The sequence below is a fragment of the Vigna unguiculata genome, chromosome 3 (assembly GCF_004118075.2).
Source record: "Vigna unguiculata cultivar IT97K-499-35 chromosome 3, ASM411807v1, whole genome shotgun sequence".
Taxonomy (NCBI): domain Eukaryota; kingdom Viridiplantae; phylum Streptophyta; class Magnoliopsida; order Fabales; family Fabaceae; genus Vigna; species Vigna unguiculata.
In genome coordinates, this window is record NC_040281.1 from 43,868,351 (window position 1) to 43,886,414 (window position 18,064).

General features: G+C 28.5%; 2 protein-coding genes across 3 annotated transcripts; both read right to left on the reverse strand.

Moving 5' to 3' along the window:
* Positions 1-1,472: 1,472 nt before the first annotated feature.
* LOC114175474 (F-box/LRR-repeat protein At3g26922-like) lies at positions 1,473-2,789 on the reverse strand. Its single transcript, XM_028060227.1, has 2 exons — positions 1,851-2,789; positions 1,473-1,760 (listed from the first exon to the last, which is right to left on the reverse strand). The coding sequence occupies exons 1-2, from the start codon at positions 2,787-2,789 to the stop codon at positions 1,545-1,547; spliced, it is 1,155 nt and encodes a 384-aa protein (XP_027916028.1). The 3' UTR covers positions 1,473-1,544.
* A 10,001-nt stretch (positions 2,790-12,790) lies between these two features.
* On the reverse strand, positions 12,791-16,286 carry LOC114176210 (acidic leucine-rich nuclear phosphoprotein 32-related protein). 2 transcript variants are annotated; one of them, XM_028061167.1, is made up of 3 exons: positions 14,828-16,286; positions 14,259-14,321; positions 12,791-13,524 (listed from the first exon to the last, which is right to left on the reverse strand). In XM_028061167.1, the coding sequence occupies exons 1-3, from the start codon at positions 15,935-15,937 to the stop codon at positions 13,261-13,263; spliced, it is 1,437 nt and encodes a 478-aa protein (XP_027916968.1). In that variant the 5' UTR covers positions 15,938-16,286; the 3' UTR covers positions 12,791-13,260. The 2 variants fall into 2 exon arrangements, with proteins under 2 accessions (XP_027916968.1, XP_027916969.1); XM_028061168.1 differs by lacking the exon at positions 14,259-14,321 and having other exon boundaries at positions 14,828-16,280.
* Positions 16,287-18,064: the final 1,778 nt, after the last annotated feature.

The following is an 18,064-nucleotide window of genomic DNA, read 5'->3' on the forward strand; positions in this document are numbered from 1 at the left end:
TATATATATATATATATATATATATATATATATATATATATATATTATAAAATATCCCATTAAACATTTTATTTTGAAAACAAATTTATCATGAAACTAATTCTCCTAATCGTGTTTTATTTAGTATTCTTTTTTTATTTATTTATAACAATATATAGATATCTATTTTTTTCATATTTTATTATTTCAGTTTTATTCTTAATATTTATTTTAAAAAATAATTATTTTATAAATAGTTTATTTTGAATCTTATTTTAAAAACATCTTTAGTATTTAACAATTATTTTAAAAAAAATGTGTACATATTTTATATTTTTAGTATACATATTCTATTTTTCTAATTTTATATTTATAATTATCTTAAAAATTAATTATATATTTTTTATTAATTTAACTCAAAATTTTATGAAAATTAAAAAATGTGAACATTCTATATTTCACTAATAAATAATTATTATTATTAATATTGATCATTGAGTTACAGTTGAAACAAGTGACAAAGTTATCATTGTAGTTATGCCCGTTGTTGTTACCGTAATTATTAATTATTATAACTTATCATTGTTATCATCAGTGTGTTTATTATAGTAATCAATTGGATTGAGTCAATTTCTAAACAAATACTATTTTTTAAAATTTTAATATAATAATACAATATATGAATCAACATCAATAAAAGACAAAATAATACACATAAATTTATAAAATTAAAATATATCAAGTAAGATATATATAAACACAAACAGATTAAATATATAATATTTAAGTTTAATAAAAGCTAATAAATCCGTTAATAAAAACAAGTCTCTAAAGAAAAAAAAAAAAAACATATGTTTTTTAGTCAACCAGATCAACCTTCCTTAACATATTGGTTTTGCCAATTTATGATTGGATTCATCCCGATTAGAATAAAATCCGATTTTTGGAAAATTTTGGACCGAAATTGATCTATTAATTCCGTTGGAACAACTATGGCTGCTATATTATAGTAAGAATGACAATAGTTATGAAAATGATAAAGATATAAACATGATAAGAATTGTGGTATAACAATTATTAGTATATTATTAGTTTTTGTAGTAATAATTAATTCTGCAATCTGAACCAAAATTTCAATATATACGATCTTGTGTGTATTATATGAAACCAAAAGAAACATTAAATTTTGAGATAACATCGTATATTTTTAATCAGTGGTCAAATGATTACGACTTTAGATAAAATATTATGACTTATTCTTTTAATATTGTCGTTATTAACAATGGTGTTCTTTAAACCGTGTAAAGTCCCTATTGCACATCTTGTTTCTGCATCACTCAAGAACACATATTTTTTTAAATTTCATATGTTAAAAGCTAAAAATATATAAAACAAAAAGTAAAGCGAGGGAGGAAGATAATAAAATGAAGTAAAAATTCAATTATTTGTAAAAACACCCCAACTATGTTACAAATGAGACAACAACAATAGAATAACCTTGTAATACGAAAATTATCAGAAAGAGAAAAATAAGGAAATAAAATCTAGGTTATTTGTAATAATAATCATTTGAGCAGTGCAGCACGGGATAACGATCTAGCTTTCTGGAATTCATGACAGACAGAAACTGTGGTGATTGTGGAGTTCTGAAGCAAGTGTCGTACTATTATGTTCACTTCTTCCTCGGATACTTTGTGCTGATTCACTAATACCATTTTCAATGACTCCAATCGAACAAAGCATGGAGATTGAATTTCCATCGAAACAAGATTTGGAACATCCTACACAATCAAACTGAATAGTTAGACCCATTACAGAATAATCTCACTAAAAAGATAAAAAAAAAAAAAAAACGCATGAAATGAAATTACATTAAGGATCCGAAAGGAGAGTGTCAATCTTTTTGCATGGGAGAGCACTTGTAACCACCCTGCTACAACTGAATAATCCATGGGAGAAGAAAGAATCTTAACATTAACTTCTTCAAGAAAGGGAAGACCAGACGTAGAGGTGAGTTGATGATCACTAAAGATGATGTTATCCCCAATTGTGATCGAAGCAAGATTGGGAGTAGAAAGTATAATTTTGTGTTTAAAGGTGCGCGGGTAGGGGTTGTACACCACCGAATTACTAATCTTCAAAATGGAAAGGTTAGAATTAGTTATGCAGAGGGTGTCTGCATTATTGCAAAAGGAGTAACCTTCCATGCCCAAAGTATTCAACACGCTACAGGCTGAAAAGGGTTGAACGCAGTGATCATCAATGGCGGCGAATCTAACATTAGTGAGATGCAAGGTTTTTAGTGTTGGTAAAAGCAGGGATTTTGGAAGTTCCAAGGGAAGGACACCGGTACAGGTAGTAAGCACAAGAGATGTCAGAGAGTGACAAGAAAAAATCAAAGGAATAAAAGGATTGGGTATGGCTCTGAAATTGTACTCTGTGGTGATTTTCAAGTGCTTGGCATTGTGGCGTGCGGCATATTTTACGATCCCGGTGATGAGTTTTGGCGCCTTGAAACCGTAGGCCCTAATGTCAAGATCGATGAGAGAAGTGGAAGCATCTCGATTAGACAGAAATTGAGGCACAAATTTGTTGTAAAAGAGAATCTTTCCTGAAGAAGAGAAAGATAGAGTGGTGACTTGTTTCCAGAGGTTCTTCCATCGTTTCGACAACACACATGTTCGAACGACATCTCTTGCGTTCATGAAGTTCATTACGTGCAGAAGAACAGCTTCTGGCAAGTTACTGATCCTGTCTTTCTCATCTTCTCTACCACTTCTGCTTGTCTTACGAAACTTCCTCCTAGCCATCGATTCAAACTTTCCTTCTTCTTTTCAAACAATCCACTCAAATCCCTCTCCAAACTAGAAACGAAGGAGAAAAGATTTGAATTGTATTATTGATGAGATACAGAGGGAAACAAAATATATAGAGTGATATATTCTCTGTTACCATAATTATAATATCTTACAATTATCATGATTACAACAACATATTATTACCATAATTTCTATAATTTCTCTGTTACCATAATTATAATACCTTAAAATTATCTTAATAACAATACACAAAGTTCTATCTTAAAAATTTCTTTAAAAGAAATAAAACTACTTTAAATCATATTCTTAATTTTTAACTTTACATTATTTTTTTTTTCAAACAATTTCACCAAAAATTATATTATTTATTTAATTTTATTGTTCTAACTTATTACACATAAATATTTATTGAATAAAGTATTTTAACTAAATAAGTTTAATTTTACAAAATCAATCATAATTACAATATATTATAATCCTAATTTTCTTATTACCATAATTATATAATATCTTAAAATTATCTTAATAACAAAATAAAATAAAAAATTCTATGTTAAAAAATTCTATAAAAAAATAAAACGACACAGAATCATATTCTTAACTTTTAACTTTACATTAAAATTCTTTTCAAATAATTTCACCAACGATAATGTTATTATTTTACTTTATTTTTCTAACTAACTAAACCAAAAGTTTTATTAAATAAGTTATTTGAACTAAAAAAAATTAACTTTACAAAAACCATCATAATTACAAAATATATTATTATCATAAGATCATATTCTTATATTTTAACGTTCAGTTAAAATTCTTTTTCAAATAATGTCACCAACAATTATGTTATTGTTTAATTTTATTTTACTAAATTATTAGACCAAAATTTTTATTAAATAAATTATTTTAACTAAATAAAATTTAAAAATAAATAAATTTAAATTTACCAAAACAATCATAATTACAATATATTATTATTTACCATAATTCTAATATCTTAAAATTACCTTAATAACAATAAAAAAATATATGTTAACAATTTCTACAAAAAAAAAAACTAGAACTAAATAAAATTATATTCTTAATTTTTTAACTTTACAATAAAATTCTTTTCAAATAATTTCACCAACAATTATGTTATTATTTAGTTTTATTTTCCTAACTTATTAGACCCAAACTTTATGAAACGAATTATTTTAACAAAACAAATTTAATTTTACAAAGACAATCGTAAGTACAGTATATATTATCATAATTTATAAGTTACCGTCATTATAATATCCCAAGATTACCTTAATAACAATAAAAAAATATATTTTCAATGTTAGAAAATTCAAATAAAAAAATAGAACTACATAAAATCATATTCTTAATTTTTAAATTTACATTAAAATTATTTACAAACAATTTTACAAAAAAAATGCTATTAATTAATTTTACTTTTTAAAATTATTAGACCAAAATTTTTATTAAAATAATAATTACAATATATTATTATCATAATTTATCAGTTACCATAATTATAATATCTTAAAATTACCTTAACAACTTACCTTAACAACAATAAAAAAAAAAAAAAACTTTCTTGTATAAACATAGAACTACATAAAATCATATTCTTAATTTTTCACTTTACATTAAAATTCTTTTCAAATAATTTCCCCAACAATTATATGTTATTATTTAACTTTATTTTTCTAAATTATTAGACAAATTTTTTATTGAATAAATTATTTTAACTAAACAAATTCAAATTTACAAAAGAAATCATAACTCCGCTATATTATTATCATAATTTCTATGTTACCATAATTATAATATCTTAAAATTACCTTAATTACAATAAAAAAATTATTTTTTGTATGTTACAAATTTCTATAAAAAAACCTAGAACTAAATAAAATCATATTCTTAATTTTTAATTTTACATTAAAATTCTTTTCAAATAATTTCACCAACAATTACGTTATTATTAATTTTATTTTCCTAACTTATTAGACGAAAGCTTTATTAAATGAATTATGTTAACTAATAAAATTCAATTTTACAAAGACAATCATAATTACAATATATTATTATCATAATTTTTAAGTTATCATAATTATAATATCTTAAAATTACCTTAATAACAATAAAAAAATAGAACTACATAAAATCATATTCTTAATTTTTAACTTTGCATTAAAATTATTTTTCTTAATAAAAATAGAAAAAATATTTATGTTAAAAATTTCTATAAAAAAATTATAACTACATGGAATCATATTCTTAATTTTTAACTTAACATTAAAATTCTTTTCATATAATTTCATCAACAATTATGTCATTATTTAATTTTATTTTTCTTGTAACATCTCAATTTTAACCGTTTAAAAACTATTAATATAGGATCTTTCATCTTAGTGTTCAAAATAGATAAATTAGTATATAGCGTATATTAATACAGTCCTATAAAAAAATAGGAATATAAAAATATAACATTTATACAAATCAAAAGTGAAGATCAATGCTAGCTCTATACACAACTTAATCACTTACAACAGCTCACACCGAAATCTTCCATTAACCTAATAGATGACTCATCATCCTCCAGAGATGCCTATGAAACTACAACCACATCTACTTCCACGGAATAGGTGATCATCGCACAAGGAAAACAAACAATACAAGACAGGAATACATAAGAAGAAGAAGAAGAAGAAGGGTAAGCTAATGTTCAAAAGAGTTTTAATCATTAAATAGCACAATCACTTAAATCATACGTAACCAATGATCATATCATTAAATGATACAATCACTTAAATCATACATGATCAATCATGCTATTTCATACAAATACCTACAAATGTAACTCAATTATTCGAATACATGCATTGATATTGGATCCAACCAAGTTGTGCACTTGTAGTGGCATCTCATGCTTTGTAGAGAGCGATAGATAAAGAGTCATTCTCTACCACATACAAGATTAGTCCGTTAACACCTTTGGTCAAAGTAAAACTCTTCAACTAGGATCTCCTGCTCTTCTCACCACATACCTCATTTCTCTCTAGTTGAGAATTTGAATGGTTATTAAAGCGTTAGGATAACTTCCAAGATTATCTCCACATCAATGCATACACTACTACAATCACTATTGTCGTAACCGAAATCACGACGGGACGACGAACCAAAAATAAAATTTGTAAATAAAGTCGCCACCATAGTTTATTCTGGAAAACTACGGAAAAACCAACAAGATAAGACAAGGTCTGCAAAAAAAACAGATTTTGGGTCCGAAAGTCGGTTACGCGTGGGGAAAGTATTAGCACCACACAACGTTCGTCCTAAGACGATACGTGCATAAAGATGTGATTTTTCAAAATATTTATTTTCCCCGAAAATAATAATAAATGAATTTACAAAAGAAACAAAAATAATTTTTTGGTTTTTTTGGCCCAACAAGGATTAATCTTCACTCCTAGGTATCTCCATTCACAATATGGAAAATCATAGTTACGTAGTTCTTTAGAATCTCTTAGAAATTGATTATTTTATTTTTTATTTTTTTATAATTTTGAAATTTTTTTATGTTTTTTGGTATTTTTAATTATTTGAAAATGAGTGTCCCGCGACGTGAGTGGTTGGATAGACACAACAATTAAACAGAAAAAATTGTTTTTTATCTTTAGTTCTTTATATTTTTTTATATTTTTTAGAAAAAGAAATTTGAAAAAAAAATGTGTCATGCAACGTGAGTGACTGAACAGACACTAAAAGAATTGAAGAAAACTATTTTTTATGATTTTTAGAATAAAATATTTATGAACAGTAGAAAATAATATCCCTTAACCAAAAGATCGAAGTTAGATGTAAAATAAAAACGCGTTCAATATTAAAAGATAATATAAGAAAAAGGGAATGAGTAGATAAAAGAAAATAACGACAATGATATACCTTCTACACTTTTCGATTCCTCTTCTTTTGTATCAATCTCATCCTCTCATTTTGTATACTATAACTACCTTTTCTTTTCTTTTTTTGCCTTCTAAAGAGATGTGTGTGGGTGGTAATGAGTAAAAAAGAAAAGGTGTAGAGAACATTTTTTTTCTCTCTTTTCTTTTTTATCCTTTTGTATGTGACAAATTATCTATTTATATTCACAAATTACAATATCACTAATAAATCAGAGCACAAAATCAAAATCAATCCTAATTAGTATTATTGATTCTAATTATATGAGGAGATATTGCTTTTAATTATTAGAATCATATGACTAATTTCTCTATCAGAACAAAGGTAGAAGATATGTTGAGTTGTTGGGCTCATGAAAAGGAGTGTGATAATTAATAACAAATTGGGTCCTTCCTTTTTTTTTTCCTTTTTTCATCTCTCTTTTTTTTCTTTCTTTTTCTAAAATTAAAGTTTGAAAATCTTTGAAGAAATTTTGTTTCACATTTTTTTTTTGAAAATAAATTCATTTACCCGGATGAAATTGGGTGTTGAAAATTACTAATCCTCCTTGGATTAGCATCAATCAATCTCAATTCATGCTCATAACCATATATTTGATTCAACTTATAGAAATAAAGATTATAAAATGCAATTCAAGCATATATAAAACATCCAAAGTAACCAAAAAAAAAAAAAACACAAGCAAACAGGGCAAATGGCATTATACATAAAGTAAATCCAAACGGTAAAAATCATTTCTCTAACCATAGACTTCAAAACAAATATCCCACCGGTCAAAGTAAAAATTCATGTGCTTATGATCAGCTGTCAAAATTTTAACTTGTTAAATTGAACTTTGATATTAAAAGGGAAAATTTCTTGAAAGCACACCTTTATTAACAAACCAATTCACCTTTCCTCTTTGGTTATGTACAAACGCGAACATTCCATTGCGCGATTCTAACATTTGATTGTTAGTATTTGATGTGAAAATGTTATGATGGACCTTATTTATGTTAATGTCTATGAATTGTTATTAAATTAAGATGAAATTGTTGTGTGAGCATGTATGATGATAATGATGTTAAAGGAATTTCAAGGATAAATTCTTGATGATGGTGGTCACTTTGGTGCATGCCTTGACATAGGAGATGTTAGTAAGGAGGTATCTTAAACTCTAATAATCATTCACACTCAAATAGAGTAAAATAAGTTATGTGGTGAGAGTCATAGGAGTTCCTAGTCGACCGGATTGTAGGCATGAATGCGATTTACCTTGTGTCTGGTTGGATGATAACCCCTCGATGTTAGGCTCTGTAGAGTCTAGAAACCATCATAGGTGCACACCTCCACTGAATTATATGTCAAGGACATGTATCCAGATAATTGATTTTAGTGTCAATTGCTTCGTGTGCATATACATATCTATTTTATCTATGTTGGTGTAAAAATAACAAGATTTACTTATTTCAGAATAATCATTTTTTGTATATTAGCTTACCTTCTTATGTGCTTTATGTTTTCTTGTTTGTCTCTTTCTTTTGCGATATCACCTATTCAGGGTCGACTCAAGGGTAAAGCAAGTAAAGCTCTTGCTTTAGGTCTCCAGAAAAAGAAGGCCTCAATTTTTTTACTACTATTATTTCTTTATTAAATTAATTATAAAATTATATTTAAAGAAAGGCCTAAATTTTTGTGTACTAATATATCTTTATTAAATTAATTATAAAATTATGTTTAAGAAAAAAAAAGCCTCAAAAAAAATATTCTATTACTATTATAGTTTTATTAAATTAATTATAAGTTTATGTTTGAGAATAAAATTTAATTAAATTACTATTAGTGTTTGTTAATTTTTATTTGTATTAAAAATGATAATTAATGAGTTAAAACATTTATTTAGTTAATTATAATTTTGTTTACAAAAATGAGAATGATTAGTTAATTTATTCTCTTATAATCAATCTCGATTTATTTCCTTATTTTATCTTTTTCTGACTTCTCTTGTCGCTCCTTATGTTCTTCTCTTCTAAGAGTCTTCTTTCTTTTTAGGATTTTAGGAGATTACATCTCTTGAATCTCATTGTACCAATTTTCTCATCCTCATTTTTTGTTAGTATGTTTTTTCTTTCTATTTGGGTTGTTATTTTTATTCTGTTTTGGATTTGTATTTGAATTAAAAATGTGTTTCTTTTCCCAGTTTTGTTATTTGGTACTTTTTAATATACGCTTTTTGAGAGTTTATTTGCATATATCTTGACAAAGAATTGTAATTTTTTCTACAAAATTATTAATTAGATTAAGATTAAGTTTGTTGGTGGATAATAGATTAATTGAAGCATAATTCAAAGTTGGGTTTTGTGTAAAGAGATAATCAAGTTTAAGAAAAAAAAAAAGACTTACTGTCAAGTTGAGAAGAACAATAATTTTTGAACTATTTTTATTAATGATTATTCTTAAAATAAAATTTGCAGGTTTGCGAAAAAGTTGAGACTTCAGAAGGAGAAAAATACTTGAGACTTGAAGATACTACAAGTCTATTATCGAGTTTACTTTCTTGATAACATGAATCAAATCTTATTATTTTAACTCATTCGTTTATATACTTATCTTTAGCAGTGTTTTATATATTATAATTTTTTATTTCATATAAAAATATATAGATATTTCAACTATAAAATTTGAATCAGGCTATTCCAAAATTCAAAGAAGAAAAGAATTGACACTCTAATTGCATTACAAAAAAGAGCTATGAATAAATTTATAAAAATAATGTCTAAACAAATTAAATAAATTAGCCTTATTATCTATTGAAAGAAAAATGTTAAATGAAATTAATTATTATCATTCAAAAAAAAATTGTATAAAAAAATTGAAAAACAATTTCAAATAAAAGACTTCATTTTTAAGTTTGATTTAGACCTCTCAAACTCTTAAGCCGCCCCTTATCGACTCGGTGGGTACTAAAGATGGCAAATAAACTTGTCCTCGTAGCTATTGCCAAAACTTGTCCCCGATTTGACGGGAAATCCCTGTATTGATTGGTATGGAATGGGGATGAGGATGTACATATCCACCCTGTCCCCATACCCGCCATGTCTTCGTCATATTTTCATCCTCGTTTAAATTATTAAAATACTCATTGTCTATTAAGTAACATTTGTATCCATTTAAATAAAAAGTGTGTGTGTGTGTGTGTGTGTGTGTGTGTATACACTTTATATTCGGTGGGAACTAGAGATGGCAAATAAACTCGCTCCCGTGGGTATTGTCTGAACTTATTCCCGTTTTGACGGGTAATCCCCGCATTGATTGAGTATGGGTATGGATATGGGGAATACCCGACTTCTTTGATTAGGTATGGGGATGAGGATGTACTTATTCGTCTTGTCCCCCTCCTCATACCCGCCATAATACTCGTCCCCTATATCTCCATCCCGATTTAAATTATTAAAATATTCATTGTCTATTAAGGTACCTTATATCGATTTAAATAAAAAGTGTGTGTGTGTGTGTGTGTATATATATATATATATATATATATATATATATATATATATATATATATATATATATATATATATATAGTTAAAATCATTTTCATTTTATATCAATCATCGACTAAGTTGATATTTGAAAATTTTTCTTAGATCTATAAGGTATTTTTCATCTTAGTATACCCTTAATTATATATTCATTATACATTTGTTTTTCTTTATGCGATTTTATTCAATGGTTTCTCAAATTATTTCTAAGACACACATTTGATAACCTTTTTAATATTTTTATTTGGTGTTCATTTTTATAATGTAGAATATCATTTTGATATTTTTATATAATTATTTTTATTTTCTAACTCATTATCATATGTGTAATTTTATTACTATAATTTTATAAATAAATTTTATTTAATGTAATCGTCATGAATATTTTTTATCATCATCCAACATGTATTGAAATTCAAAATGTAAAAGGTATATATTAAAATTTTATTATTATTAGTTTAATCGTTGTTTTTTGTATGATCTTTATAAGTGTTGTAATATAACTTTTATTATTATATAAAAAAAAAGATTTCATTGGAATTTAAAAAATTGGAGTAATTAGACATTTAAAATAATTTAATTTGAATATTTATTTTCCTTTTATATATTTTTTTAAAATATTTTTAAATTTTATCAATTAGATTTCATTAATGTTTGCAAATTTAATAAATATTTTGTTTCTCATGAAATTTTATTTGGTATTCTAATTTGAAATGTATATATTTATGATATAATTTATTTTTAAATATTTGATATTTAAGAATCAACACTCTTTTTAATATTAAATATTTGATATTATTATATTTTGTTTAACGTGATTTTTTATTACTTTATAGAAATTAATTAATTGATATTGAAACACTAAAATGCGGATATGTGTATAAGTACGAGTATATACTCGTTACTTAGTGAGAATGGAAATGAGACAAAAACTCGATACCCGTTGAATTTGGATGTGGGGATAAAGATGAATTTTTTTCTCTGAGGATGAGTATGGGATAATAAAACTCGTTTCTGCACCGCCTTGTTGTCATCCTTGATGGAAAGAGAAGAAGTTGAAGGTTTAGAAACACCTTTGGAGGATGAGGAGTAGCTATCCCTTAGAGTAGTGCATGGTCTCAAAATGCATTTTAGTAAGTGGTTGTATAGGAGTTGTTGGTCTAGATATTCTAAATCCTATGATTGATGAAGTGTTATTTTATTAATTTTAAGTTATAAAAATGGATGTTATACTTATACTTTTGTGCATTTTTAAACTTTAGAAAATTATGTTTTATTTTAGTTTTGAAAATCATAAAATTATGATCTTGCATCTTCGCTATTATTTTGTATATTTTTAATTAGAAATTCTTTTGATAATATTCCATTTGAATTGACCAATGTTTTAAATGATTCAATTATCAGTTGACTAAGAATAACAAAGACACTACATTTTGTATCAATTAAAACGGCTCAAGTTAGCTACATGGTATTTTAGTCGTTAAAATAATAATACGATGTTAGATATTAAATTCTTTCATTTTTATTATAAACAATGTTTTCTATTGAGGACCGAGAACATCAAACTTTGTAGGTTTTGTTAAAAGTATGTAACATGATCTATTTATCTAATAGGTCAAGATAGTGAGATTTGTTTCTACTTCTAGTCATTGCACAATAAAAGAAAAAAAATAAAATAAAGAAGATACTTAGAGAAAAGAAAAGAGGCAGGGAGAGAGTAAGAAGGAAAGAAATGGAATCATCAGGTGTGAGGTGCAAAATGAATCGTGGCTTTATGTGACAAATGTTATTATCCAATAGGCTCTTCCTTTGGGTCAATAACTCGCCTTTCACTTCATCAATTAACCTACTATCTTTGACCGAGTAACAAAGTGAAGCTTTTTTTTCACATATAATAACAAATTCAAGTTAATAAAAGTAAACAATTACCATTTTGATTAGACGCAAACTCAAAACACATGCACCCACTTTTATATCAATTTATTTATTTGAGATATTTATATATTATTTTAGTTGTGATATGATTTAACTAATGATTTCCGAGTTGACAAGGGTTAAAATAATTTCAAATCATATTATTAATGAAATTATTTATAATATAAAATGGTCAGGATATTGCACTAAATAAAGAACTTTTCTCACATTTGAGGGGGCGTTGCGCAGGACACGCGGAAATTTGGGACCGTGTTGAGGAGCGGTATGAATGACAAGTTAATAGATTCTTATTGGCTGGGTTCCACTGGGAAAAATAAAATTTAATAGCATAAACACTGCTGATCTCACCGTCCAAATGAAGATTAGGAACACGTGGCAACATGTAATTTTCAGATGGTAACGGAGGTGATAAACACATGAAATTCGGGAATTAGATAAAAAACAATTGCAGGGACCCATTTGCAAATTACCTGGCAGTTGACTACTCCACCTGGACCAAAATCTGGTGATTGCAATCCAAATAAATGCAGGGAGAAACTGGAATAAATCCACGTAACAACAATAATTTGTGAACAAGACACGTCATTACACAATAGTCACCAAATTTGATAGATAGGAATCATTTTCATAAGAACTATCTACAGGTTTTTACAAGCTTTTCCCTTTTCTCTCACCAAAAAAGTACTCCAATAAACTAGAGATTTGAAAAAATTTTAAAAAGTTCCCACCCTTTCCCCCAGGCACAAGCCAGTTCCTTTACAACCCAATACCAGCATCGAGCACATGAGCGGTAAACCTCTTATAACTGCCATTTGAATATTTAATAAAGTAACGGCTATATGTGAAAGGCAAGAGGGAAAAAACACTAACGGCTTTTTGAACTAAACATATTTCCACCCAACATACAATTCTTTTTTCCCTAATATGTCCTCTGTCCATCACAGCTAAATTCCTAAAAGCTAACCATTGTTCTATCTAAAACTGAGGTTTCTCTGCTTCCCACACATGGAAGCCATCAACAGAACAAGAACATTATATATTAAGAATGATGTTGGTCAATGATGCTTCTTCGATGATTTGGTGAATGCTACCACATCTTCATCATCACTCTCCTCATCATCCTCTTCTTCATCATTCCTCTTCCTCTTCAGGTGTGATGAGTCAGGAGGTAACACCTGAACATCTTCATCGTCATCATCAACTTCATCCTCCTCTTCACCTTCATCATTTCCACCATCTACATCAGCAACAACTCCAGAATTCAGAGCATCAGACTGTCCAACTGGTTGAACAAGGTACCCAGCACCATAGTCTTCTTCCTGTCATTCCAACAATAACATTAAAAGTCTGATTAAAAAACTGACATACTTTAAAAAACTGACATACTTGCCCATACATCCTTAAATTTTATAGTAACACCACCAAAAATAAAACAAAAAAACTACAATGTTTTAAATGAACCTCTTATAATTTTATTACAAGCTCCTATTTCAATTCATGTATCATCACGGGTTAGGCGAGAATAAATGAAACACGGTAAAATAAAAAAATAAAAAAACTAAAAAGCTGATAACTCTAACCTAATTTTCTTTAATATCTTTATTTTCAACCAAAACAAGCTTACATAAGTAACAGATCAGAAGCAAGGCATGACACAGCACAGACTTGGGAAAGGCTGTGCATGTGCCAACAATAGAACATCCTAATCCTAAATACCAAAAGTTAAAAGGGCAGAAAAAACTACTTTTCGAGAAAAAATTGAAAAATTTAAATATTCACTGGCTGGCAAATGATTGGTGTTAAAGAAAAAAAAAACACAAATATCAAAATGGTAAAAATTCTTAAACATGACAACAAAATAAGTGTTTTTTTATTAAGAAAATGACATCAATTAAAACATAAGAAAAACCTATAACAAACATGAGAGGAATTTCAAGTATTAAGATATCAGAAAGTTATTTTAAAAATATAAATAATTCCGAAGCTTTCAAGAGATCTAAAATATTCACTATAATATGCCATTAACATTCAAAAATTCAATTGCAACTAATACTGCTACACTGTTTCCCGTATCTGCAGGAGTCCATTCCTTTCCAATTCCTGCATTTGATTGGAACTATAAACATGGAAAAGGCAGTGGGAATCAGACAAATATCAACAGCGTTTGCATCAAAGCAACATCCACATGCATATTGTAGAATAGACACAGCAATGACAAAATGCATGAACATAGCACACATGTAAATAAGCAATAAATGTAAAAAAACAAATATCCAAGATCATCCAATTATACGGGATAATGAAAAAATGTCTAATTTTTCAAGTACAAAACATGCAAGCCAAAAATTAACCCAAATTCCACGGACGGAAATATACACATCACACAATGTAAATAAATTAAACCAAACAGACAAGAATGAATCCAGATAACAAGCATCAGCAAATAGAGACCACCCCCTCCTTGGTAATCTGACCACATCAAACGAAGCACAAATAAACAGCAAAACAATATTAAAAACCAAAAACACAGAAAAAATTCAAACAATGAAACAAATAAAAGTACAAAACCAAATAATAGCATGCACTAAACAAAATCAAAATAAATCAGAAGGGATATCTCACTTCATCGTCATCTTCAAAATCGCCATCGTCTTCAACCCCCATCTCATCTTCCCCGGTCTCCCCATTATCATCCTCATCTCCATCCTCTTCCCCCTGCTCATGCCCATCAATCTCGCCCTCGGTACTTGTTAACCTCCCAGTACTCTCCGGCTCTGCAAAATCACCCTCATCATTATCCACCTCCTCCTCATCGTCCTCATCATCATCATCATCCTCATCATATTCCACTCCATCCTCATCATCACTATCCTCAATCTCATGAACCTCAACCACATCATCATCGTCGCCCTCCTCCTCATCAATTTCCTCACCAGAATCATCCTCTTCATCGTCCTCCTCTACGTCATCGCCTTCTACCGGCACAACACGGAATCCATTCTCCCGGTGATTATCCCCATTAGTAACCCGCCTCGATGTCTCCGTCTCCTCCTCATCCGCATCGCTCTCTTCCTCCTCGTCAGCATCAACAACACCATCAACTCCCTCGCTGTGCCCATTGTTAATCCCGTGAGGTCGATCTTCTTCTCCGTCAATCTCGCCACTCCCAGGGTCATCTTCCTCCTCCTCTTCATCTTCATCCTCTTCCTCATCATCACTTTCAGGCCTCTCGTTCTCCTCCGCATCCATCTTATCCAAGTACTTGAGCGACTTAATCAACCCAAAAACCCTAGATCGATAATCCTTCACACGCGTCACGGGACACTCGTACAGATCCAGCGAAACCAGCTTCACCTGCGCCAGAGGCGCGAGATCCTCAATGTACTGAATCCGATTGTTCGACAAATCAAGGTCACGCAGCGAATCGAGGCCAGCCTGAACAAGAAACTCCAACCCACCAGCGATCCGGTTGTCGGAGAGGTTCAGCTTTTGCAGATTCCGGAGCCGTGGAAACTGCTCCAACGTTGAAACACCAACGTTTGCGATAGAAAGGTGCTGAAGGTTCTGGAACCTTTCAAGCAGGCTAGGAGGAGGCAACCGTCCCTGCACGCACTTAACGGCGCCGTCTAGGGTTAGCGTCCGGGCGGACGCATGGTCCTTCTCGCCGTCCAAGGCCGTCTCCACAGCCCGCTCCCAGATCTCGTCCATCAAATAGGAAATCCTATGTCTCATACAAAACGACACCGCAAGCGTTTCAGGCACCACCGTCGCAACGCATGGGTACGATAGAAAAGAAAAGGAAAAGGGCGAGAGTTGCAGTGCTTTTATGAACCCCCAAACGCGCTTTTGTCTCGTAGATTGGTGATGAATGAAATTGGATTGAAGTGCAGAGCGCGGGGATGGTTTGTGAAGTGTGGGAAATTGAAGCGCGGTGATGGTTTTGGTTTTGGTGTTTTTGGAGAGTTTAGGTTTGTTTATGTTTCTCTCTCTAGGTGTGTTTTATAATTTCTCTCTCATTGGTAAGAGAGGAGGCGAATTGGGGGATAAACCTTTCTCATTGTGTCCGGGCAAACGGGCTCGCAGTTTGGGTCTGACCTAGGGTTCAGGTGGGCTTAGCCTTTGTGGTTCGGGGCGTTTTGTCTTGTAGCGATCCGCACCGTTGGATTGGGAGAGACGGGGATCGATGACGTGGAAACATTGGACGGCTCAGATCAGGGGTTTCTGTGTTTGTTTTCGAGAAGGGTGTAGCGCGCATTGGACTACCAATTTTCAAACACGTCATTGATTATGTAAATATCGGAAAAAGGCTTGATATTTGGATCTTTTGGCCACCACATTTACCGAAATGCCACGCACGCGGACTGAGAACTGCCCCAATCAGATATGGATGAAAGAATTCATGAGTATCCAATTTCCATTTTCACACTAGAGGAATTTTAGGACAAAAATATACTTTATATATTTCTTTTAAAAGGATCAAAATTCTCCAAAATTTTACAATAGTTATATTTCATAATTTAACTAACTATAAAATATTAATAAAAATAATAATAATAACAAACATATAAATAAGAAGTTAACAGTTTATCATGTGAATTCCTTGTAAAGTTGTTATTGTAATATCATGGTAAAATGTTTTTTTTTTATTAGATATATCTTTTAACTTTTATTGTATACTAGTTAATTACGTTTCAGATTAAATGGGAACTTGGTTATATGTTAAAGTAATGTAAAATTAATTTTTTAATCCATAATAGTATGTATTTAATTATTAATATCAATTAAAAAATATAAAATTCACCTTAAATAAAAAATAACTAATTATTCTGTTACAGAATTAATTTAGCTAAAATTAATTTTCAATTTTAAAACTATCAGCCCTTGTTTGTTTTTGTTTTAGAGATAGTATTGATTAAGCAAATTTGAGGTTTGTGTTAGAGACAGTATTGATTAAGCAAATTTGAGGTCTAAATTTGCAGGAATTATTGTCTATTTTCGCATGTTAGAGCAGAAAAAAAGTTGGTAAAACTTTATCCTTTAAAAAGGAGGAGATTGCATGGAAAGCCGCTGAGCAATAATGTTAGATTTTTTTTTTTTCAACATAAAATATTTATATAATATATTTGTTTTATTATTATTATTATTATTTAAATTTAAATTTAAATGAATGTTTATACATGCATTATAATAATATAAAAATTAAATTAAATTAAAATTAAAATAATAACATTATATTAAAATTTTATCCTTTTTCAAGTTGAAGGTAATTCTTAATATTATTTATTAAAAATATTTATTAATAATAAATTATTTTTATCATTAATAAAGTATTATTGTATTTTATTATTTTTCATTATTACTAATTTACTGATATTTTAATTTTAACTTTTTTCCGAACAAAAACTTTTGAAAAATTAAGAGTTGATTAATATTTTTTATTATTATGTAAAATAAAATAATAAATACTTCATTATTAACATTATATTATTAATACTTTTAAAACTTACAAAGTTAGAAAATAGGCCACACTAAAATGTAAGTATATAAAAAATTAATAGGTATATGTACACGAAATAATAATAAAAAGTTTTATTTTTATAGATTTTAATAAGTAAAAAATTAAATTAATATAATAAAAAAAGTTATACCTTTTTCTTTAGTATTCTCTTAAATTTATCTTCTAATCCAACTAAAGTATCAGGGTATATTTTACTTTAAATATGTATTTTTTATTTGCTTTAATGAAATTCGTTAGTTTGTTAAAATTAAAAATACATACTTTTCAAACTTTAATCTAAATTTAACTTAAACTTATTTAATGCGATGTTAACTTTATATATATAATCAATAATCAGGATA

Bases quoted from the DNA above. Each gene is read 5' to 3' on its own strand.
- LOC114175474 (XM_028060227.1), bottom strand. From the start codon at position 2,789: ATGGCTAGGAGGAAGTTTCGTAAGACAAGCAGAAGTGGTAGAGAAGAT. The intron at 1,761-1,850 runs GTAATTTCATTT...TTGATTGTGTAG, and splicing joins TCTCCTTTCGGATCCTTAAT to GATGTTCCAAATCTTGTTTC.
- LOC114176210 (XM_028061167.1), bottom strand. From the start codon at position 15,937: ATGAGACATAGGATTTCCTATTTGATGGACGAGATCTGGGAGCGGGCT. The intron at 14,322-14,827 runs GTGAGATATCCC...CCATGTTTATAG, and splicing joins ATTTTGAAGATGACGATGAA to TTCCAATCAAATGCAGGAAT. The intron at 13,525-14,258 runs GTATTAGTTGCA...TTGGAATGACAG, and splicing joins ATACGGGAAACAGTGTAGCA to GAAGAAGACTATGGTGCTGG.